The sequence below is a fragment of the Coregonus lavaretus genome (assembly GCF_964263955.1).
Source record: "Coregonus lavaretus genome assembly, chromosome: 6".
Lineage (NCBI taxonomy): Eukaryota > Metazoa > Chordata > Actinopteri > Salmoniformes > Salmonidae > Coregonus > Coregonus lavaretus.
Genome location: NC_139993.1, coordinates 32,526,981 through 32,552,202, shown reverse-complemented (window position 1 = coordinate 32,552,202; position 25,222 = coordinate 32,526,981). Strand labels below are relative to the sequence as shown.

Here is a 25,222-nt window from a genome sequence, read left to right as displayed (position 1 = left end):
ACCTAGTGAATGACCTGCAGAGAGCTGGGACCAAAGTAACAAAGCCAACCATCAGTAACACACTACGCCGCCAGGGACTCAAATCCTGCAGTGCGAGACGTGTCCCCCTGCTTAAGACAGTACATGTCCAGGCCCGTCTGAAGTGCATTTGGATGATCCAGAAGAGGATTGGGAGAATGTCATATGGTCAGATGAAACCAAAATATAACTTTTTGGTAAAAACTCAACTCGTCATGTTTGGAGGACAAAGAATGCTGAGTTGCATCCAAAGAACACCATACCTACTGTGAAGCATGGGGTTGGAAACATCATGCTTTGGGGCTGTTTTTCTGCAAAGGGACCAGGACGACTGATCCGTGTAAAGGAAAGAATGAATGGGGCCATGTATCGTGAGATTTTGAGTGAAACCCTCCTTCCATCAGCAAGGGCATTGAAGATGAAACGTGGCTGGGTCTTTCAGCATGACAATGATCCCAAACACACCGCCCGGGCAACGAAGGAGTGGCTTCGTAAGAAGCATTTCAAGGTCCTGGAGTGGCCTAGCCAGTCTCCAGATCTCAACCCCATAGAAAATCTTTGGAGGGAGTTGAAAGTCTGTGTTGCCCAGCGACAGCCCCAAAACATCACTGCTCTAGAGGAGATCTGCATGGAGGAATGGGCCAAAATACCAGCAACAGTGTGTGAAAACCTTGTGAAGACTTACAGAAAACGTTTGACCTGTGTCATTGCCAACAAAGGGTATATAACAAAGTATTGAGAAACTTTTGTTATTGACCAAATACTTATTTTCCACCATCATATGCCAATAAATTCATTAAAAATCCTACAATGTGATTTTCTGGATTTTTTTTTCTCATTTTGTCTGTCATAGTTGACGTGTACCTATGATGAAAATTACAGGCCTCTCTCATCTTTTTAAGTGGGAGAACTTGCACAATTGGTGGCTGACTAAATACTTTTTTTCCCCACTGTATATTTAATCAATTTTGAATTCAAGCTGTAACACAACCATATGTGGAATAAGTCAAGGGGTATGAATACTTTCTGAAGGCACTGTATTTAATTAGTTCAGTCAACAAGGCCATCGGTCATGTCATCTACACACTATTCAACATTTAATTTAGACTATTTCTTAAAAAACAAATTGGGGTTAGAGAAAAATAAATCATATAGAAAAATTAATCTAGTCAGGGTGTCCAAATATATCAACCATCCATCCAAACAATATTACAGAGTCTCACTGCTACTCCTGCACAGTCATGCTACTCCATAGCTGCCCAAGAAGACGACCCCATTGTAGTTTGGCAAAATTCACACTATAGGGCACTGAGGAGTGAGCTGTGGGTATAGAAATGCCCAATCCCATATCAACCTCTAGTACCTACTCCTTATGCACTTGTGGAGAGGATTGGATAGGTGTAAGCAAACTGGTGAAAATGTAACCTAGCCTACCTGAGCACAAGGTAATGCTATTACCATATTGCTTACACCTATCAAATTCTCTCAGATCATAGGGGAAAATAGGGGTTAGGGACTAGGAGTTGATGTGGGATTGGGCGTACGAGGTAACGTTTGACATCTGATTTCAGGAGGACAGGAAGACCAGAGTGCATTCTGACTTGACAGCTATTGAAGGAATCGACTAGATGGCTAATCTTGGCAGAGAGAAATTATTCAACACGTTTCATTTCCAAAGAAGAACAAAGGCGATAGATGGGGTAAAAAAAAAAAAAGAGCTGCTTGGTCCGCCCCCGTTTTGTTATTGGCTAGAGCTCGTCGGAGGGGAGGAGTCTGAATGAGAGGAAGAAGAGGGGCTTAATGCTGCTTGGTCTTGGGCGCTGTGATTCTGCGCACCACACTGTAGAGAACCACAAAGTGCTGAAGAGAGAGAAAAAAGTGAGAAAGACATTACCCAGCTAGCACATAATGTTCTGAGAACCATATGTTTCTTAGAGCAGAGTTGTCCTATGGTTATTTTGCATACAACCTTTCCACAACCTTCTGGGAATGGTGCAGGATACCTAGCTAGCACATAACGTTCTGAGAACCATATGTTTCTTAGGTGGGAATTTCAATACTTCAGCATAACATTTTACATTTACATTTTAGTAATTTAGCAGACACTCTTATCCAGAGCGACTTACAGTTAGTGAATGGATACATGTTTTTTTTTGTTTTTTTATACTGGCCCCCCGTGGGAAACGAACCCACATCCCTGCCGGCCAAACCCTCCCCTACCTTGGATGACGCTGGACCAATTGTGCGCCGCCCATGGGTCTCCCGGTCGCGGCCGGCTGCGACAGAGCCTGGACTCTAACCAGGATCTCTAGTGGCACAGCCTGCGATGCAGTGCCTTAGACCACTGCGCCACTCAGGAGTTGATACAGGTTTCCTCATGGTTCTATTTAAAGTTATGTTCTCAAATTGTTCAGAGAACGTTAAGAAACAACGTTCTTCTGTGGGAATTTCAGTACTTCAGCATAAATGTTTTATACAGGTTTCCTCATGGTTCTATTTAAAGTCATGTTTTCAGATCATTAAGAAAACTTTACATAAAAAACACAAGAAAACATAAGTAACGTTCAAAAGAACGTTCTAAGAATGTTATTTAAGAACATACATTCCGTTCTCAGTGTCAACAAACCTCTCTATCCTCTATCTTGTAAAGTGTGTTCAAGTGTTTTGGCCGCGCCCACAAATTGGCCACACCTGATCTTAATGAGTGCTTGTTTCCTTTGAAGTGGGTTTGTTTAAATAGACTAAAATGAACAGCTTTGGATGAGTAAAAAACCTTGGCATGCTAGCTCCATCTTGGTGGCGTAGTGGACTAACTCCGTGGATAGGAAACAGAAGATCATAGGTTCAAATCTCCCTGAAGCCATGCCACAAAAATAAATGTGTTTGCATGATTAATGCCTAAGCAAATTAATTTCCATGTGTCCTATCTGTGCTTGGAGTTCAATTAAACCAAAATAAGCTAGCAGTGTTATTAAAAGTCTTACGTTATTTAATTACTTATAATTTCCGTTCTCAGAACATTAATAAAACATCCCAGGAAAACATTCAGAGAACCATAGTAAAACATTCTCAGAACCTCCCTGCAACCTAAAAAGTAACGTTCCCAGAACAGCCAAATGTCAGGAAACGTATGGCTTCGTTCCTAGAACCAATGGGAAACCAAAAACGTATGTTCCCATAACTTAACCCCTTGAATAACCAGGTAAGCCGACTGAGAAGACAGCATTCATATGATTTACAGCAATGACCGGGTTAGGAGTTACAGGGGGAGGCTAGGTCAACAGATTAATGACCATACATCAAAATAACATTAGTAGCCATCAGAATGGCGATGTTGGATCAATATATACCTGGATGGCCAGATATATCACTCCGAGGTAGGCTGCGATGCAGAATGCCAGAAGCAGGTCAAAGATGGCTGGTTTCACCCTGTTAGGAAAGTGGGTGTATAAAATGACAAGAGTGTAAAAGGGAAAAAACACAGACACAAAAGCAAGCTGAAGAGGTTTGAAGTGAAAGTCAATAGGCGTTTGCTCTATTGCACTAAAGCTCAGCACTCTGAGGGCTAAATACAGCAGGCAGCCATCACCTCTACCTGTAAGCATTCATGGTCTGTTTGAGCTGATCGTAGAAGACAAACTCTGGGTCTCTGAGGGAGAGAAAAAATATTGCATTTGTCACGGCAACATCATCCATTTCTAAACCATAATGTTCATTGGTTCAATGAACAACAGTAAATAGAAATATTTACTATTTGATCCTTACAAATGATCTTCTACAATAATGGAGTGATTCTGTCACTGTTTTTTACCACTATGAGCGGTCTTAGTAGTTCTTTGATTCCTTCAAGGAAAACACGGCAGAACCACTAGCTGTGACCAGTCAAGAGGACCATTGACACCCTGTATTAGCCGTAGCGCAGTGGTCAGTGACTGGTCACCTCTTGTCAGCCTTGACGTAGTGCCTGCGGACGTCCTTCAGGTAGCATCCCAGGTGGTACTCCAGGGTGCTGACCACGCTGCTGTCCTTGTCCACCAGCTGGGCGGCCCGCGGCTGGGCTGTCAGCCAGTCCACCACCGACGACAGCTGCTCCTCCTGCATCTGCTGGCCGTGCAGGCAACACACACACGGACACACAAATACACAGACTCATAGTCAGTGGCCTTATAGTACACACCTTGATACACACTTGTCTTGTTAAGCACACACACGCACACATCGTGACCCTGACTATAACACAGCTACACACCACACAAACACTAGCCTAAGGGGTCCACTGGTTGCCCCCTACTCAGGCCAAGCCTCAGGTCAAAGTCCTGGTGTGTATAGCAGCCTTCAAAAAGTATTGGTAAAGGTCATGTCAGAGACAGCCTCAAAGGGAGGGGACAGTATGGTTAAGCCACGTTCAACCACTCACCATTTGCTCAGTGAAAATCTGCAGGTCACCTGGGGCACCCTGGACACACGCACACACGAGAGAGAGAGAGCGAGAGAGAAGTCAAACCTGCTGTACAGTACAAAGGGCAACCCACACTGAACAAAAATATAAATGCAACATGTAAAGTGTTGGTCCCATGCTTCATGAGATGAAATAAAAGATCACAGAAATGTTCCATACGCACAAAAAGCTTATTTCTCTCAAATGTTGTGCACATATATTTGTTTACATCCCTGTTAGTGAGCCTTTCTCCTTTGCCAAGATAATCCACCTGACAGGTGTGGCATATCAAGAAGCTGATTAAACAGCATGATCATTACACAGGTGCACCTTGTGCTGGGGACAATAAAAGTACACTTTAAAAATGTGCAGTTTTGTCACACAACCCAATGCCACAGATGTCTCAAGTTTTGAGGGAGCGTGCAATCGGCATTCTGACTGCAGGAATGTCCAACAGAGTTGTTGCCAGATAATTGAATGTTCATTTCTCTACCATAAGCTGCCTCCAACGTCGTTTTAGAGAATTAGGCAGTACGTCCAACTGGCCTCACAACTGCAGCAGACCCCGGACCTCCACATCCAGCTGCTTCACCTGCGGGATCATCTGAGGGGGGGGGGGGGGGGGGGGGGGGGGGGGTGCTGTGGGGTAGTTCTGTCTGTAATAAAGCCCTTTTGTGGGGAAAAACTCATTCTGATTGGCTGGCTGCCAAGTGGGTGGGCCTATGCCTTCCAAGGCTGCACCCCTGCCCAATCATGTGAAATCCATAGATTAGGGCCTAATGATTGACTGATTTCCTTATATGAACTGTGATTAAATAAAATCTTTGAAATTGTTGCATGTTTTTATTCAGTATAGATATCAAAAGCAACATGAAAAACATTGACTTGAATTATATGGCTTTCAATATTGTTCTACATATCTTTACCTTCTCTGTGAGGTTGTAGATGACTCTGGCCAGTGACTCTGCAATCAGCTTCGTGTTCCTGCTGAGCTTTCTCAGATCCACATGAGGTCTGTAACAGTAAATCACAGTTCAATTCACAGTTAAAATTACCCAGCAATCAAGAGCAGCTCAACTCTGAAAACACACTGATGGAGAATGTGGGGAGCACAGACAGTCCACTCCACTGGGTGGGGAGGTGGGGTGGAGGGGAGGTGGCAGTGATGATGTTTGGAGGACAGACAGTTCAGTACAGTGGGATGAAGGTGCCCAATCCCAAATCAACCCGGTAGCCCAGCGTTTTTCAAAGTTTTTTTATTCCAGGTGCCGGCAAGCCATGTGCCCATGTTCTTGAGGGACTGCTAGCAATAAAAGTAACACAGTATTAGTATCAGTTCATACACCGGCTAGCAACCTCCCTTTATCAGATTTTAAGCAACATGGTAATAGCTCCACCTTGCTGTGAGACAGATCTACAAAAGTCCCACATCTACAACATTTTACATTTTTGTCATTTAGCAGACGCTCTTATCCAGAGCGACTTACAGTTAGTGAGTGCATACATTTTTCATACCCCGTGGGAAACGAACCCACAACCCTGGCGTTGCAAGCGCCATGCTCTACCAACTGAGCTACAGGGCACTACAAGGCAGGGGTGTGGGCAATACGGTCCAGGAGGGACAGCAATGTGTGCAAGCTTTTGTTCTAGCCTAGCACGTACACACCTGATTCAAAAGATCCTAATGGGCAGTTGATTACATGAATGAGGTGTGATAGGTGAGCTGGGCCTAGGCAGGGGTTGGGGCTTGTGGATGGGGGGGGGTCTCTTGGTCGGACAGCAGTAATAAACCCACCCAGCAGGTGGCTCTCCCGCTCCATGTTGAGAAGAGGGGGACACTGACCGCACGTCCATAATGCTGGAGCGCTGCGCCTCGCGATGGCTGTTGAGGTGGGACAGCGTGAAGGCCGGCAGCCGGCGGATCCCGAAGCGCTCGTGCTCCCACGCCAGTGTGTCGTCCGCCAGGTTTATCTTCTTATGCACCATTGAGAACTTGACCTCTGGGTACTGGCTGGATGCCACCTGGGGGTGACAGAGGGGGTCAGAGGTTAAAGGTCAGAAAAACTTACAGTAGGGAACTTTGGGTGTACATATAATGTGCTATGCGTGATCAACATATATCAATATATATATATATATATTATGTATATCATATTAACTTAAACTATCTAAATATATAAAAATAATTTTTATGTGGTTGGTGTGATGTGGTGGTCCTTACAGTCTCCACCTCTTTGAGCAGGGCGTACTGAGCGGTTCCCTCTTTAGGGGGTTTGGACACGTGAAGGTGCAGACCGTCTCCGTTCCCCAGCGTGTCCAGACACAACACAAACGCCACATTGTCCTGCAACAGACTGGAGTCTGCAGAGAGAGGGAGGAAAGGATAGATAAAGGGAGAGAGGAAGACAGAGACTGTTTACACTGCGATATCTATGCAAATATCAATTTCCCAAATATCATGCATGCCCATTGTTTCGCACACATGACCTCCATTTAATGACACTTGTGGCCGGTATCATGTTTCATTCCCTTTCATTTCCAGTATGTATTGTACAGATGTGATTATGTGTTCCACTGTAGCAGTCATAATAGCCATCCTGTAACTGAGTCTACAGCGTTATCATGTGAGCTTAGTGTACCTGTATGATCCAGGTTGTCCTCCAGCCAGCGTTTGGTGCCTTGGTAGTTGAACTTCCCTCCCCCAGAGACAAAGAAAAGCAGGTTGTACCTAAGAAGACAGTAGGTGTGTTAGAAATGACAGGAGAGGACATTCTTATCAATGTGGATGTTCTCTGGCCTCCATTAGGTCAACAGATTTGAACAGTTCTACAGAGTCTGGTAGCTACAGTGCCTTCAGAAAGTATTCATACCCCTTGACTTATTCCACATTTTGTTGTGTTACAGCCTGAATTCTAAATGGATTAAATATATGTTTTTTCTCACCCATCTACACACAGTACCCCATAATGGTCCTCTGTAGCTCAGCTGGTAGAGCACGGCGCTTGTAACGCCAAGGTAGTGGGTTCGAACCCCGGGACCACCCATACACAAAAATGTATGCACGCATGACTGTAAGTCACTTTGGATAAAAGCGTCTGCTAAATGGCATATTATTATTATTTATTATTATTAATGACAAAGTGAAACATTTTGTATTTGAAATTTTAGCAAATGTATTGAAAATTAAATACAGAAATATCTAATTTACATAAGTATCCACACCCCTGAGTCAGTACTTTCTAGAAGCACCTTTAGCAGCGATTACAGCTGTGAGTCTTTCTGGGTAAGTCTCTAAGAGCTTTCCACACCTGGATTGTGCAACATTTGCTCATTATTCTTCAAGCTCTGTCAAATTGGTTGTTGATCATTGCTAGACAATCATTTTCAGGTCTTGCCATAGATTTTCAATTAGATTTAAATCAAAACTGTAACTCGGCCACTCAGGAACATTCACTATCTTCTTGGTAAGCAACTCCAGTGTAGATTTGGCCTTGTGTTTTATGTTATTGTCCTGCTGAAAGGTGAATTAATCTCCCAGTGTCTGGTGGAAAGCAGACTAAACCAGATTTTCCTCTAGGATTTTGCCTGCGCTTAGCTCCATTCCGTTTATTTTTTATCCTGAAAAACTCCCAATCCTTAACGATTACATACGGAGAGTGGTACTCATTAATGTGTTGTATTGGATTTTCCCCAAACAAAACACGTTGTAGTTAGGACAAAAAGTTAATTGCTTTGCCACATTTTTTGCAGTATTACTTTAGTGCCTTGTTGCAAACAGCATCTGCTAAATGACTCAAATGTAAAATGTAAATGTTTTGGAATATTTTTATTCTGTACAAGCTTTGTTATTTTCCCTCTGTCAATTAGGTTAGTATTGTGTAGTAACTACAATGTTGTTGATCCATCCTCAGTTGTTTTCTCCTATCACAGCCATAGGCTTCATGGTGAAATCCCCTGAGCGGTTTCCTTCCTCTCCGGCAAATGAGTTAGGAAGGAAGCCTGTATCTTTGTAGTGACTGGGTGTATTGATACACCATCCAAAGTGTAATTAATAACTTCAACATGCTCAAAGAGATATTCAATGTCAGCTTTTTTTTTACCCAACTACCAATAGCTTCCCTTCTTTGCAAGGCATTGGAAAACCTTCCTGGTCTTTGTGGTTGAAACTGTGGTTGAAATTCACTACTCGACTGAGAGACCTTATAGATAATTGTATGTGTGGGGTACAGAGATCAGGTAGTCATTCAAAAATCATATTAAATACTATTCTTGCACAGAGTGAGTCCATGCAATTTATTATGTGACTTGTTAAGCACATTTTTACTCCTGAACTTATTTTGGCTTGCCATAACAAAGGGGTTGAATACTTATTGACTCAAGACATTTCAGCTTTTAATTGGTAAAAACATAATTCCACTTTGACATTATGGGGTATAGCGTGTAGGCCAGTGACAATAAAATCTCTATTTAATCCATTTTAAAATCAGGCTGTAACACAACAACATTTGGAAAAGGTCAAGGGGTGTGAACACTTTCTGAAGGCACTGTACATGTTGGGAAAGTGAATGTCAAAACATACTGTATAGTGTCATAGGGGAAAGGCTACAGTCAGTTAAAATGTGTCTCTGAATTCAGAGGTCATGTAATCTGCAATTTCTCTGCAACACATAACACTGACATGTACTTTGCGTCCTGACGACAGCCCCTTTCTCCCCTGCTCTCTCTATGTAGGAGGGGCTTCTTGCTGTCTTGTTCCTTTTTACTAGTGATATGCAAACAGCCCTTATGCAAAGTTAGCAGTGGTTACTTGTTAGCATTTTCATTCGGTCAGTATGGAGCATACGCCAACACTAGAGCTCACCAAACACCATGGAAAACAGCCAGCATGCCATTACGCCAACACATTTACACTAATGTAGCCCCTCGTCTCAAAGTGCACTCACACTCCAGAGTACACATTTACATTACATTTTAGTCATTTAGCAGACACTCTTATCCAGAGCGACTTACAGTTAGTGAATACATATTTTTTTTTTAATATATATATTTTTTATACTGGCCCCCCGTGGGAATCGAACCCACAACCCTGGCGTTGCAAACGCCATGCTCTATCAACTGAGCTAGATCCCTGCCGGCCATTCCCTCCCCTACCCTGGACGACGCTGGGCCAATTGTGCGCCGCCCATGAGTCTCCCGGTCGCGGCCGGCTGCGACAGAGCCTGGATTCGAACCAGGATCTCTAGTGGCACAGTTAGCACTGCGATGCGGCGCCTTAGACCACTAGGAATCGACAAACGTCTTCAAAGAACCACATCCTTTCTACTCTATTACTATAACTAATCGACTCTTAAAAGCAAAGTACATTGTAAACACAGGAAGATCTGTGAGTTTTACAAGCGGAGTGTGATTTTCCCAAAGGAAACGTGTGGATGGTTATAACATTGTAATAAGCCTGATTTCTCTGAGGGGCTGTCGACGTGACGTGTGTTGCTCACCCAGCGTGTGTCCTCTTGTAGGTGTAGAGTCTGGAGAAGAGTCTGGCTAACTCCAGCAGCATAGACACCCCACTACCGTTAGAGTCTGCTCCATAGGACAGCCACTGGACAGAACAACACCAAAGTCACACAGAGTCAACACATTTACTTAGCATCTTCACTTCTAGTGGAGCAGAATTACGCAACATAAATAAAGATAACTATCATATAGTAAGAATATTATAAATATAGCATATTATAGAATACACTGAGGTATATGAAGGGAGAGCTGGGCGTACCGGAGCGACACCAAAGGAGTCATAGTGAGCCACCAGGACAATGGTGGGCAGGTCCTCTCCTCCAGTTCCAGCCAGTCGCCCCTAGGAGAGGACAGGGAGACAGTTATTAGACAAAAGTATATTGTATTAGGATTTATATTTTATATCAGTTCTATAACATCTCGAAACACAATATACTACTACATGAATGTTCTGTGTTATGTCATGTTTCATGTTATGTTTGGCAACAGCTAATGGGGATCCGAATAAAATACGAAATACTACATTTTCTGTTATCTTATATGAAAGTAAAGAATGTAGCCAAGGGTATGAGACTTAAGACATCAATAAAGACAGGCATGGAATACCTACCACGATGACTTAAACTGAAACCCATTATGTGAAACAAGCCCATTGACCGATGGCCGTATGCATTATGTAGAGCGGAACACTTGAGGCCTCATGAAATCCACTGATCTCCAACTACATGGTTAAGGCCATTATTCCCCTGGGTTTGACACCTACCTTAGTTCAACACACTCACATGCACACACACACACACACACACACACACACTCTAGAATATCATATAGACCCAAGAATGAAACACAAGGATAAGAAAACGATCAAGTTATTTGCTTCTAAATCACTTAACACCTTAAGTGTGAGCAGTGTGTTAATGATATGATATGATATGATATGCCATTTAGCAGACGCTTTTATCCAAAGCGACTTACAGTCATGCGTGCATACATTTTTTTTTTTTTGTGTATGGGTGGTCCCGGGGATCGAACCCACTACCTTGGCGTTACAAGCGCCGTGCTCTACCAGCTGAGCTACAGATGTGGGTACTGGTCTACTGGTAACCCATTAACAGAAACTTAAGATGTCTGAATGTTTGGATTAAATGTCACAGCACTACATAAATCATTAAACAGATAAAGGATAATGGTTTAACCATAATGATTCTCACCTCTAGACTGGTGATGGCCCAGTCACTCACTGCCTTGCTCTGAGCCCCACTCGTCACCATCTGAAAGCCATTAGCTGTGGCCGTGTGGATCAGCACTGGGAAGACATGGGGAAAAGGTGTCATTAAATCCCTAGAAAGAATTTCACTAGAAAAGAATTTCCTCTAACAACGTTTCGACCGACAGTTTTCAACACAATATTTGTAAATGTCCTGCACCTTCGGCTGCAGAGGAGGACCCCTGGGAGGAGGAGGAGGTGAGGGTCTGTGTGTAGATGGAGAGCAGCTCATCGTCCTCCAGAGCAAAGTAAACCGGGACAATGGTCTCTGTGGCCAGCATCTCTGGCTCCAGCTCCATGAACTGCTACAATGTAGAGGAATAAGGAATGCCAGGTTATCACTCACAAGACAACAGAGTGTGAATGTGAAACAGCATAACATTTGGACACTTTGGCCTACTTCACTCCAGCAAGTCTGTTTTTTCAAGTGTTGCTGATAAGGAGGGAGTGTTGTGACTGCCAGTTTTCCTTGAGGGTAACATAAACTTTACAAGAACACCAAAGGAGCTCTAGCTTTCAAAACAACTCAGGACCTTGCCTCTTGATTTGACGTCCAGGGTAGTTTGCTGTATGGTCATAAGCCCACTCATAAGGCATTCTAATGCATTATTACCTGTACTATGTCCTGCGGCATGGTGGACATATTCTTGGGGAGTATGATGACCACAGCCCCAGCGGACTGGCGCAGGGCTTTCTGGTATCTCTCATAGGAGAAGTCCACTAGCCGCATGATGACACAGCGGCGGCTTAGCACCTCCGCCTCCACTGTGCGGGCCTCTGTGTTCAATATGGCATTCCTGGTACCTGGAAATCACAAGTGGGATCAGATCAGTTGGGGAGGGATGTGTGGAAACACCTTTCAGTGACTAGCTAGCTACAGTGAGGGGAAAAAAGTATTTGATCCCCTGCTGATTTTGTACGTTTGCCCACTGACAAAGACATGATCAGTCTATAATTTTAATGGTAGGTTTATTTGAACAGTGAGAGACAGAATAACAACAACAAAATCAAGAAAAACACATGTCAAAAATGTTATACATTGATTTGCATTTTAAATGAGGGAAATAAGTATTTGACCCCCTCTCAATCAGAAAGGTGTCTGGCTCCCAGGTGTCTTTTATACAAGTAACACTCTTAAAGGGAGTGCTCCTAATCTCAGTTTGTTACCTGTATAAAAGACACCTGTCCACAGAAGCAATCAATCAATCAGATTCCAAACTCTCCACCATGGCCAAGACCAAAGAGCTCTCCAAGGATGTCAGGGACAAGATTGTAGACCTACACAAGGCTGGAATGGGCTACAAGACCATCGCCAAGCAGCTTGGTGAGAAGGTGACAACAGTTGGTGCGATTATTCGCAAATGGAAGAAACACAAAATAACTGTCAATCTCGCTCTGCCTGGGGCTCCATGCAAGATCTCACCTCGTGGAGTTGCAATGATCATGAGAACGGTGAGGAATCAGCCCAGAACTACACGGGAGGATCTTGTCAATTATCTCAAGGCAGCTGGGACCATAGTCACCAAGAAAACAATTGGTAACACACTACGCCGTGAAGGACTGAAATCCTGCAGCGCCCGCAAGGTCCCCCTGCTCAAGAAAGCACATATACAGGCCCGTCTGAAGTTTGCCAGTGAACATCTGAATGATTCAGAGGAGAATTGGTTGAAAGTGTTGTGGTCAGATGAGACCAAAATCGAGCTCTTTGGCATCAACTCAACTCGCCGTGTTTGGAGGAGGAGGAATGCTGCCTATGACCCCAAGAACACCATCCCCACCGTCAAACATGGAGGTGGAAACATTATGCTTTGGGGGTGTATTTCTGCTAAGGGGACAGGACAACTTCACCGCATCAAAGGGACGATGGACGGGGCCATGTACCGTCAAATCTTGGGTGAGAACCTCCTTCCCTCAGCCAGGGCATTGAAAATGGGTCGTGGATGGGTATTCCAGCATGACAATTACCCAAAACACACGGCCAAGGCAACAAAGGAGTGGCTCAAGAAGAAGCACATTAAGGTCCTGGAGTGGCCTAGCCAGTCTACAGACCTTAATCCCATAGAAAATCTGGAGGGAGCTGAAGGTTTCAGTTGCCAAACGTCAGCCTCGAAACCTTAATGACTTGGAGAAGATCTGCAAAGAGGAGTGGGACAAAATCCCTCCTGAGATGTGTGCAAACCTGGTGGCCAACTACAAGAAACGTCTGACCTCTGTGATTGCCAACAAGGGTTTTGCCACAAAGTACTAAGTCATGTTTTGCAGAGGGGTCAAATACCTATTTCCCTCATTAAAATGCAAATCAATTTATAACATTATTGACATGCATTTTTCTTGATTTTGTTGTTGTTATTCTGTCTCTCACTATTCTAATAAACCTACCATTCAAATTATAGACTGATCATGTCTTTGTCAGTGGGCAACGGTACAAAATCAGCAGGGGATCAAATACTTTTCCCCCTCACTGTAGCTAGCTAGCAAGGTGACATGATTGATTCAATGCTGTAGTAGTAGGCTATTATTAGGCAGGGCAAACCCGTTTTGGTGATTTCTGGTATGTCATCAAAATATATCAATCACAGCATGTTTTTTTAATCATTCAGAAGTTTTTACCTGATTATGTACAATACCATTGGAAATGAATGTTGAAAGTTCCATTTATATTCCTAAAACTTTAGTTGAAAATTATGCTGTCACTGCTTCCTGTTGACATTTTGATAAATAGCCAATGTCAAAACACTGTTTAAACGTGTCCAAATCAATAACCAATATGCAGAAACAGTTTGTGATAGTATATTTTATGTTTAGGTTTTCACTATCTACACATACATGTGCAACAATAGTAATCATATCGTAAACTGCACACAAAAACCCTGTTGTTTTGACAAGTGGCAATAAATCACTCATATTGATTAGGCGGGAAATCAGGTTGTATGCGCTGTTGAAACTACCACAACTCAAATACCACATGGAAACTGGAGATATTTTTACATCACTGTTTTCTCTAAATAAGCTTTGTTGTACAATTAAAGGTCAAATACACTGCATTTCAAACAGTCAGCAATAATCTAATGAATTCAGGGTTTGTGAAATTATACGTAGGCTAAATATAATCCACAACCATAAAACACACTAACAATTTAATTATTTTATCAAAACAGTTTTTTTCTCGCAATAATCACTGATCTGGCTTTCAAGTTTGTCTATGAAAATGCCCTTTTTGTTCGAAATTTAACCAGAACCATGCATAATGCACATTCACTTCTTGTAGCAGGCATTACAGAAAATTAACACAGGTCTCATAAACATTCTCTCAAGCACAAGCCCACGTGCTAGTGAGTAGCCAGCTAATCTTTATATTTCAAGTTAGCAAACTTGGATCTATTTCCTAGCTAACAAGGCAGAACAGTTGAATTAATATGAACACACCCTTCTGTCCGTCTCCAACTGTTTGAACAGCACGCTAGCCTGACCCTGTCTACTTTGTTCAGATGTTGAAATCAAGTAGCCTACCTTATTTCTCAGAATGAGAATGAAATAATTGTGTTTTATGATTTCTGCACATTTATAAAACTAGACAGCTAGTATAAGTGTCTTTGGCTAAAATGCTGCTAGAGCGTTTTAGTAGTGTCTGTTCTGTGCGCAATTTGTGCAGTTGAGGCATAAAAAGGGTATTGTTAGACAGGTTAACTTCTCCTTTACAGTAAATGAATGTCTCAATGTGTTTCGGTGTCCATATAACAGATTCTGTTGGACCAAACCTCAAATGCAAATAGCTAGTTGAAACCACTTGACAGAGAGGAAGACATGATCTCTCATCTTTGTTGTGTGAGTGGCAGGGGGGCTTGGTGTGTGTATGTGTAAACAGTGGAAGAGGCAAAGCGAGAGATTTCACTCACGCCAAAATGTGTCCAAAATAAGCCCAATGCGTTTCTATGGGCTTATTTTAGATCTAAACTTGGTCGTGTCTACACTTGACACTTACATGTGACTTCTGCTATCAGAAAAAGAAGATTGCATTGAAAATACGTGTCTAAACACACAAAAGTCACTTTGTGGTCTGATTGTGTTCAGATCTGGCTGACCACTTCAGGAGGTGGTCAGGGATGCATTGTATGTGGATTTCACCTCAGTCACGACGCAATTAGGCTACCGTCATCAGCACTCCTCCCACAAGTCTCCAGAAAACTTGTGTTTTGGGACCGAGAGGCACCTTTTCATTATAACGTTGGAGGAAATACGTTTCTTAGCGTGTGAGGAACATGTTTGCTGGCCTCATAAATGCTAGCCAGCTAGCTAATATTTAGAAGGGGAAAAAATGGTTTGGCTATAGTTATGCTAACCCGTTTGTAATTCCTTTAGCGTTGCAAACGGGTTAGCTGGCTAGTTAGCTACTGTAGTTAGCTACTACCATCAGTTGTTGTTGTGTTATCATATTTAGCATATTCCACCATTTGTAGAATGCATACTGTCATTTGAATACAGCGAGAAAAGGGAATCCGGACACACTGTGGACACGGTAGACACATTTAAATGTAGGTGTAGATGCATGATGCATTCGGAATTCCATGATGAGAACTCTATGATCAGAATACTAAAGCTGCATGAACTGTCAAGTCTCGACATGGCCCTTGCTGCTTGCCGCTTGCCTTCCTGCCTTTGGGACAACAACTCCCATTGTTAGGGCAGAGATATGAGCATCTCGTCATTATATAGAGATCTCTGGTGTAAATGGGAAGGTGCACGAGACGAAACCAAAAAGAAAACATGAGAACAAGCAGAAGGACATAAACGCTCATAAAAACAAACAAAAAACTTGATTCTTGCAATACAGTTATTTGGGATACAGGTATTGGAATATCGCGCAACAAAATTAATTTAAATTAATCTAATTAATTAGATATATCGTCCAGCCCCACCTGAACCCTTTACGTCCCTACTATCACCCAGCATGTCTTTAAATTCAACTAAATGTGACATGTCACCCATGACAATGTGACAAGCCACACACACTTTTTGACTTCACCCATTTTGATGTAAATGAAACTTTACATATTTGACCTTGGTAAAAGTGGTCAGAAAGTGATATTTGTTTTGTAATAGAGTTGAAGTCAGAAGTTTACATACACCTTATCCAAATACATTTAAACTCAGTTTTTCACAATACCTGACATTTAATCCTAGTAAACATTCCCTGTCTTGGGTCAGTTAGGATCACCACTTTATTTTAAGAATGTGAAATGTCAGAAAAATAGTAGAGAGAATGATTTATTTCAGCTTTTATTTCTTTCATCACATTCCCAGTGGGTCAGAAGTTTACATACACTCAATTAGTATTTGGTAGCATTGCCTTTAAATTGTTTAACTTGGGTCAAACGTTTTGGGTAGCCTTCCACAAGCTTCCCACAATAAGTTGGGTGAATTTTGGCCCATTACTCCTGACAGAGCTGGTGTAACTGAGTCAGGTTTGTCGGCCTCCTTGCTCGCACATGCTTTTTCAGTTCTGCCCACACATTTTCTATAGGATTGAGGTCAGGGCTTTGTGATGGCCACTCCAATATCTTGACTTTGTTGTTCTTAAGCCATTTTGGCACAACTTTGGAAGTATGCTTGGGGTCATTGTCCATTTGGAAGACCCATTTGCGACCAAGCTTTAACTTCCTGACTGATGTCTTGAGATGTTGCTTCAATATATGCACTTAATTTTCCTTCCTCATGATGCCATCTATTTAGTGAAGTGCACCAGTCCCTCCTGCAGCAAAGCACCCCCACAGCATGATGCTGCCACCCCCGTGCTTCACAGTTGGGATGGTGTTCTTTGGCTTGCAAGCTCACCCTTTTTCCTCCAAACATAACAATGGTCATTATGGCCAAACAGTTCTATTTTTGTTTCATCAGACCAGAGGACATTTCTCCAAAAAGTAAGATCTTTGTCCCCATGTGCAGTTGCAAACCGTAGTCTGGCTTTTTTTATGGAGCAGTGGCTTCTTCCTTGCTGAGCGGCCTTTCAGGTTATGTTGATATAGGACTCGTTTTACTGTGGATATAGACACTTTTGTACCTGTTTCCTCCAGCATCTTCACAAGGTCCTTTGCTGTTGTTCTGGGATTGATTTGCACTTTTCGCACCAAAGTACGTTCATCTCTAGGAGACAGAACACGTCTCCTTCCTGAGCGGTATGACGGCTGCGTGGTCCCATGGTGTTTATACTTACGTACTATTGTTTGTACAGATGAACGTAGTACCTTCAGGTGTTTGGAAATTGCTCCCACGGGTGAACCAGACTTGTGGAGGTCTACAAAAATTTTTTGGAGGTCTTGGCTGATTTCTTTTGATTTTCCCATGATGTCAAGCAAAGAGGCACTGAGTTTGATGGTAGGCCTTGAAATACATCCACAGGTACACCTCCAATTGACTCAAATGACGTCAAATAGCCTATCAGAAGCTTCTAAAGCAGTGACATCATTTTCTGGAATTTTCCAAGCTGTTTAAAGGCACAGTCAACTTAGTGTATGTAAACTTCTGACCCACTGGAATTGTGATACAGTGAATTATAAGTGAAATAATCTGTCTGTAAACAATTGTTGGAAAAATTACTTGTGTCATGCAAAGTAGATGTCCTAAAAGTCTTGCCAAAACTATAGTTTGTTAACAAGAAATTTGTGGAGTGGTTGAAAAACGAGTTTTAATGACTCCAACCTAAGTGTATGTAAACTTCTGACTTCAACTGTATATATATTTTTTCTTTAATGTCAATTATCTAAAAACACGTAAACTCCGATTTTTTTCATTTTCGCATCTGTTCTAGCTTAGACCCTTTTTTACATTGTCTGAGGTGTTTGTGTTGTGCCCGCCATCGGTTGAGACACAGCATGATCTTGAATACAGGGTGGGTGTCATGTTTTGGCTGATAATGTACTCAAATGGGAATAAAATAGAAATTTCAACTTTCAAATGGTACCACAAAAATTGTTGGACATCCACACATTAGAGAATGATGACTTGAATGGGAATATCAGTTGTTTTAAAGGGATACTTCCAGATTTTGGCAAGGAGACCCTTTATTTACTTCCCCGGAGTCAGATGATTTCCTTCATACTGGACACAATGCCATAAAAAAATCTGAGTTTATGCGTTTTTAGATAATTGACGTTAAAGGTAAAAAAATAAAAAATAAAAAGTTATTTTTTATCCTGAAATTATTACTTTTTTTGACAACCCTGTTTGTAATCTTTTAAATGATATCAAACTCAACTGTTTATCTTTTCCAGTGATGAAGACATGGATGTCTCAATTATAATTTGTATTCAGAAATTAGCGAGTCGGACAGCTTTTTGGGCACATTCTTACAACAATTCTGTGAATAATTTATCGTCTTTACCTATCTGGCACACCTGGCTCATTTGATTGTGTATTCTACATCACTATGAACATTTTAAGATATTATTGGGCATACTACAATTATACAGCTGTGGAAAAAATTAAGAGACCACTACACATTTTTCTTAAATCAGCATCTCTACATGTATGACAGCCATTCCATTCCAGTGTCTGTTGAATTCCAACACAGGCACACCTCATTCAACTGAATTAGGTACTGATTAGTTATAATTATAAAAACCACTGCTGTGGTCATCACTATCCTCTTGCAATAGGACCAGCTGGATGGCAAAAACAGTGCTAATAGTACCTCAAAAGTAATATTAATCATAAAATAACTATTGACCATGCCAAAAGAGTTGAAAAGGAAAGTTTTGAGTGAGGAAAAGAAGGGTTCAATTCTGGCTTTACTGGGAGAGGGATACAGTGAGCGTCAGGTTGCTTCCATCCTTAAAATGTAAAAAGACGGCGGTTCATAAGAACAAGGTCAAGCAGCAGACATTGGGGACAACAAAGCTACAGACCGGCAGAGGGCTCCTATGGGCAGGGCTGAAGTCGTGCAAAGCTAGAAAAAAGCCCTTCATCAATGAGAAGCAAAGAAGAGCCAGGCTGAGGTTTGCAAAAGACCATAAGGATTGGACCGTAGATGACTGGAGTAAGGTCATCTTCTCTGATGAGTCCAATTTTCAGCTTTGCCCAACACCTGGTCGTCTAATGGTTAGACGGAGACCTGGAGAGGCCTACAAGCCACAGTGTCTCGCACCCACTGTGAAATTTGGTGGAGGATCGGTGATGATCTGGGGGTCCTTCAGCAAGGCTGGAATCGGGCAGATTTGTCTTTGTGAAGGACGCATGAATCAAGCCACGTACAAGGTTGTCCTGGAAGAAAACTTGCTTCCTTTTGCTCTGACATTGTTCCCCAACTCTGAGGATTGGTTTTTCCAGCAGGACAATGCGCCATGCCACACAGCCAGGTCAATCAAGGTGTGGATGGAGGACCACCAGATCAAGACCCTGTCATGGCCAGCCCAATCTCCAGACCTGAACCCCATTGAAAACTTCTGGAATGTGATCAAGAGGAAGATGGATGGTCACAAGCCATCAAACAAAGCCGAGCTGCTTGAAATTTTGCGCCAGGAGTGGCATAAAGTCACCCAACAACAATGTGAAAGACTGGTGGAGAGCATGCCAAGACGCATGAAAGCTGTGATTGAAAATCAGGGTTGTTCCACCAAATATTGATTTCTGAACTCTTCCTAAGTTAAAACATTAGTATTGTGTTGTTTAAAAATGAACATGAACTTATTTTCTTTGCATTATTCGAGGTCTGACAACACTGCATATTTGTTGTTATTTTGACCAGTTGTCATTTTCTGCAAATAAGGATGGGCAACTCCAGTCCTTGGGGGTCTGATTGGTGTCACGTTTGCCACAGCCCCAGCTAGCACACCTGACTCCAATAATCAACTAATCATAATCTTCAGTTTGTCTCCCGTTGTCCTAGCTAGCTACCGGTGTCGCTCCCGCCTCCCGCCTGTGTACTGGAGTCCTAGCTAGCACAGTGTCCTTCGACCCCGCCTGCCAAGCACCTGCCCTCGCCGTAACGTTAACAGAAAGGTGGGAAATGAGTGCTCAGCAGGCGGGCCGAAGGACACTGTCTACCAGTGTCCTAGCTAGCTAGCGGTGTTGCCCCCGCCTCTTCTTCTGTGGGGTTTATCGGTGGTTGGCATCCAACGTTATGGTGCATTACCGCCATCTACTGTACTAGAGCGCCCCCGCCAGTTCTGTTAAAGTTACTGCTAGGGCATCTGTGTCTGTTTTTTTTTATTACATCACTTCCTCACAGCTTTGATAAAGAGAGGGTTAGGGTGGCTGGTATATCTGTAGCCCTTGATCATGACTCTCAGTTCCATCACACATAAGAGTCATTGGACGGAGGCGTCTTCTGTCGGTGGGAATTTTGTTAAGATCCCCGAATCTCGGTCTGAACATTAACATGCATCGCTTGCGGTACGGTTTTGGAAGCATAAGGACCTTATCTTTCAAATAATAATTTTCTAAAAACAAAAGGTTAAATTGAATTGATACACACATTGACAGGGCTCCAAACACGTGTGTAAGCGTAACTAGGGAAATATAGTTTCATCTGATGGAGGCACCCATAGCTGTATGGATCTGTGCAAAACGACTACAGTAAGTGTATCTTTTTTATTTGAAGGATTCTTTCTCGCTGATGAACGAGAAGGGCCATATGTTACGAAAGTCGTATCGAAAAGCGATGATTGTTGACATTTCTAAACGTTAAAACACATCGTCGAGATTGTAGTTCACATGAGGCAGTTGTTGGGCAAAACTCATGGCTGAGAATTTAGGGAGAAGGCAGAATCCCACCTAATTAGAGAGCTAGTATATCTGTTACATCTGCTATCCAACGCATCAACAGATTACACATCAATTTGAAGTTAAAACATTGCACATTAATTATACTACAATGATGGCATATCCTAAACGAAAAATAATAATTTTATTTCCCTTTTGACCCATATTTTAATTGCATAGACAATCAGGGGAAATCCAGAAAATCTAATCTCAAAGGAGCATGAAGATGGCTTGCTGGAAGGGGGATATTCCTCCAGCTGCGCCCACATGCAGGAACCAATGGGATGCTCGGGGGGGATGCCCACACTCAGACCCCCGAATTGCGGGCCGCAATCACACACTATTGACACTTGTTAGCTAGCTAGCGCGCTAACGTTAGCTAGCGCGCTAACAGAGAGCGTTTACTTAGGGAAATAACTATGCCTTATATCGGGGTAGCTAACCACAGGACTGAATTGCCATTCAATAAATGCACAAAATACAATTTTTAAATGCTTACCGTACGGTTGTCCCTGCAGGTCATACTGCTGCATGCGGTACACGGTGAATTCATGTGCCGCTTCAGCTGGAAGGGGTGAGACGAGAATCAGCACCGCAGGGATAAACACAATGAAAGTCAGGGGGAAAGAGTACTTAAACATGTTATCGAACACCTCACTAGCCTCCTCAAACATCTTGACCTTCGTATTGAGGTCTAAACAAGAGGAAATTGATAATCTAGGCTGTTGCTGGATCGAATCTAGTCGTTAGCCTAGCTGTCATTCAGTAACACAATCGACACAAGTGGATTTTAATATGGCAAAAAGCTTGGCCACCTAACTAAACACGCACGAGCTTGCTTTTTGAATGGCATGGACATATTGTTACATCTTCCATATCTGTAATGAATATTCTTTATTATACAAATTAATTTGTCCCGTTCATTGATTTAATTAATGAGAATATTCATCACTGCGAAATCTCTGCTGCTAAGGGTCCAACAGGGGCCATCAGAGACAGCTTCGTGAATTTTAGGCGAGGCTGTGCAGTTGTGGAATTCAACGGCAGGGGTCAATGTAGACCAGCGGTGGTCATGTCTAGATGGGCTACAGCCAATAAACCCTGGATTACAAAATGCTATGTATTGGCCATTGAGAGGCTTTGGCAAACGAAACTCTGTGGCCATACTGTACAGTCTTTGCTTTGGCCAAAGATTATGGATATACTGACAAGATACATCTCTCCGCCCTAACAAAGCGGCACGACGGGCAGTCTAGCTCCCGCCTATCCTTTCTTTGGATTGGTGGATACATCTCATTATTGTAATATATTTTTAAATATTCGATGAGGGTTGTTAACGTCGACTGCCTGTATTCAATGGAGAGAGACGCTACTAGCTTCATGTCATGAATATGCATAGCCAACTCCAATATAACTTGTAAAAATACGAGGTCAAATCATAACGTCAGTGATTTTCAGGTCGTCAGTTATCTTCAGGTCGGAAAGTTGGAGCTCTAGAAAGAGGCCCGAGTTGGAGTTCCGAGGTCATAACGATTTTTCCCAGACTGAGCTCGTTATTTTCCGAGTTCCCAGTGGTTTTGAACGCTGCATAAGCAATACCATTTTTTTGTTGACCAAATTCTACACTCTCATAGAGTATCACAGTATGAGTCATAATAACCATAAAACCTAGCGGTCAAACAGGGAAATGGTTCCAATCGTTTTTCCACCATTCATTTTTCCCTTAGGGGATTTTAGAAACACTTAAAATAAGGGCTGTGTTTCGTGTAGGCTCACCTTGTCTCTCTAGGACAAGGTGACTTATCAATATATTCGCCTGTATCTACCCCACAAAAATGAAATGCTAATTAGCTGCTAATGTGGTTATCATAAAGAACTAGAAATGCCATGACGATCTGGACGAGACCGCCGAATTGAGGCAAAGGTAAGAATCTCTGGATTAACTAATGTTAGCTAAATGTAGTAATGAATAAATTGGCAACATTTCTTTAAATGAACAATTCTGTGAACGGTCTTGTGAAAGTTTTAAATTGACACAATAACTGTTAGCAAAGGTGTCAGAGATGGCGTGCAGGAGCTTGCAGGGATTTGTAGTTTTGCATGATGTCTATTTTGCTGCTAATTAGCATGATCAAATCTGAGAGTAAATAAAGCCGAATATATTGATAAAAGTCACCTTGTCCGAGAGAGATTTACATGGTTATCAAACGTCACACCAGGGTAAGCCTACACGAAACACAGCCCTTACTTTATGTGTTTCTAAAATCCCGTATGGGAAAAATGAATGTTGGAAAACCGATTGGAACCATTTCCCTGTTTGACTGCTAGGTTTCATGGGTATTATGACACCTCCACTGTGGGGCTTTATTGACCGCCATACGTGGTCCTCTGTAGCTCAGCTGGTAGAGCACGGCGCTTGTAACGCCAAGGTAGTGGGTTCGATCCCCGGGACCACCCATACACAAAGAAAATGTATGCACGCATGACTGTAAGTCGCTTTGGATAAAAGCGTCTGCTAAATGGCATATTATCTTATTATCTTTATACAAAAACTCCCTGCTTGGTGGGCGAAACAATGAAAAAACGCCACCTGCTGGACGGAGACAGATATTCTGCTGTGTTGGGCCTCTCTCTTCCTCTCTGCTTTGGCTTTAAAGCCACCGGTCGGCCATATTGGTACTCCCCAGTAGGAGCAGAACCCTGGATCTGGTTCGTTCAACCATTCTTGTGGGGAAAATTAATGGGGAAAGAATAGGGTTTTGCGATAAATGCCGAAAATAAGGTAATCTTATACGCTTATATATTCATTTTCCCATAGAGCACGCCAGCTTGTAGTCTTAAAAACCAGAAAAGAGTTACCTCTGGTTCGTCCAGCCATTCCTATGGAGAAAATTAATGGGGAAAGAATAGGGTTTTGGGATAAACACAGAAAATAACGTCTTAGGTTAACACAGCCTTAGGAGATCTTATATGTTTTGTTCTATTTACATTTTTACAATTTAGTCATTTAGCAGACGTTCTTATCCAGAGCGACTTACAGTTAGTGAATGCATACATTCTTTTTTTTTCATACTGGCCCCCCGTGGGAAACGAACCCACAACCCTGGCGTTGCAAACGCCATGCTCTACCAACTGAGCTACATCCCTGCTGGCCATTCCCTCCCCTACCCTGGACGACGATGGGCCAATTGTGCGCCGCCCCATGGGTCTCCCGGTCTCGGCCGGCTACGATAGAGCCTGGATTCGAACCAGGATCTCGAGTGGCGCAGTGCCTTAGACCACTGCGCCACTCGGGAGGTTGCCGAAATGAGTAGGAGATAACATCTATGAGATAACATCAGTCAGTTAACATGACCTTTATGAATTATGAAGCCTTTTTTTATTACATAAATACTTCCAACCAATTTGTTCATCAAAAGCAATATGCTGGCCAGAAAAAGGGCAGTTATTTGAAAACGTATTCATGGGTTGCACGTTGCGTCACTATTGTTTTGAAGGTTCGTTTTAGGACTGATGCCCAACAGAGCATTCTACTCAATGCATCCTCATTGGGGGCTGATGAAGATTTGGTTGAAAGTTTATTACTGTGGCTTGAAAACACGATGACATTTCTAAAGAAGGCAAATCATTAGTAGGAAAACCTTTTGTTGTCATTTTGATGTCGCTGGATTTACTTTAGATGCAGTATAACGTTAGCTAGCTAAGATTGAGGAGAGACCTCCAGATTTGAGCTTTTCTAACGTTAGCATTGCTAGCTATTTTGAACAAACTTTGCTAGCTAATGACATTGCCATATGTCTAAAGTAAATTTGACAACATGATGATGGCAAAGTTGTTTCCTACCAAATATGTGCCTACTTTAGTAATGTCATCGTATTTCCAAGCCCCTATAGTGTCATTTAGATGACAGTTATTAGCCCCCGTTCTACTTTTGAGCATCAAAATGGCTGCAGCGTCTTTAAAACGTTGATAACAATGGCAATGATGCGACCATTGAGGGAGGTCCATTATCATTTCTATATACTTTTAGACGTTCAAGAGAGGCCTGGAGTTTTTTTTACTCAAACCTCCCGCGGGCTGGATTAAATAGGCTCGTAGTCCGGATCCGGCCCGCAGGCCATATGTTTCCCACCCATGTTGTAGTCCAATGTTAAACAGTCATTGTCTTAAACCCAAACAGAATTACGGGGTAGGATGGTCAACCTCTCCTTCTACTAGTGAGAGAGATT

At 42.5% G+C, this 25,222-nt stretch overlaps 1 protein-coding gene across 4 annotated transcripts; it reads right to left on the bottom strand.

The window, feature by feature from the left end:
* Nucleotides 1-1,039: 1,039 nt before the first annotated feature.
* LOC311131535 (BOS complex subunit ncln-like) lies at nt 1,040-21,774 on the bottom strand. Of its 4 annotated transcripts, none has more exons than XM_084164571.1 (15): nt 21,493-21,774; nt 11,851-12,041; nt 11,398-11,542; nt 11,182-11,276; nt 10,230-10,310; nt 9,952-10,055; nt 7,096-7,184; nt 6,678-6,817; nt 6,300-6,478; nt 5,383-5,470; nt 4,436-4,474; nt 3,959-4,119; nt 3,614-3,667; nt 3,369-3,447; nt 1,040-1,878 (listed from the first exon to the last, which is right to left on the bottom strand). In XM_084164571.1, exons 1-15 carry the CDS (start codon nt 21,665-21,667, stop codon nt 1,816-1,818), a joined length of 1,683 nt encoding a protein of 560 aa, XP_084020697.1. In that variant the 5' UTR covers nt 21,668-21,774; the 3' UTR covers nt 1,040-1,815. The 4 variants fall into 4 exon arrangements, with proteins under 4 accessions (XP_084020697.1, XP_084020694.1, XP_084020695.1 ...); XM_084164568.1 differs by having other exon boundaries at nt 1,041-1,878; nt 3,959-4,122; nt 6,252-6,478; XM_084164569.1 differs by having other exon boundaries at nt 1,041-1,878; nt 6,252-6,478.
* Between the last annotated feature and the right edge of the window lie 3,448 nt (nt 21,775-25,222).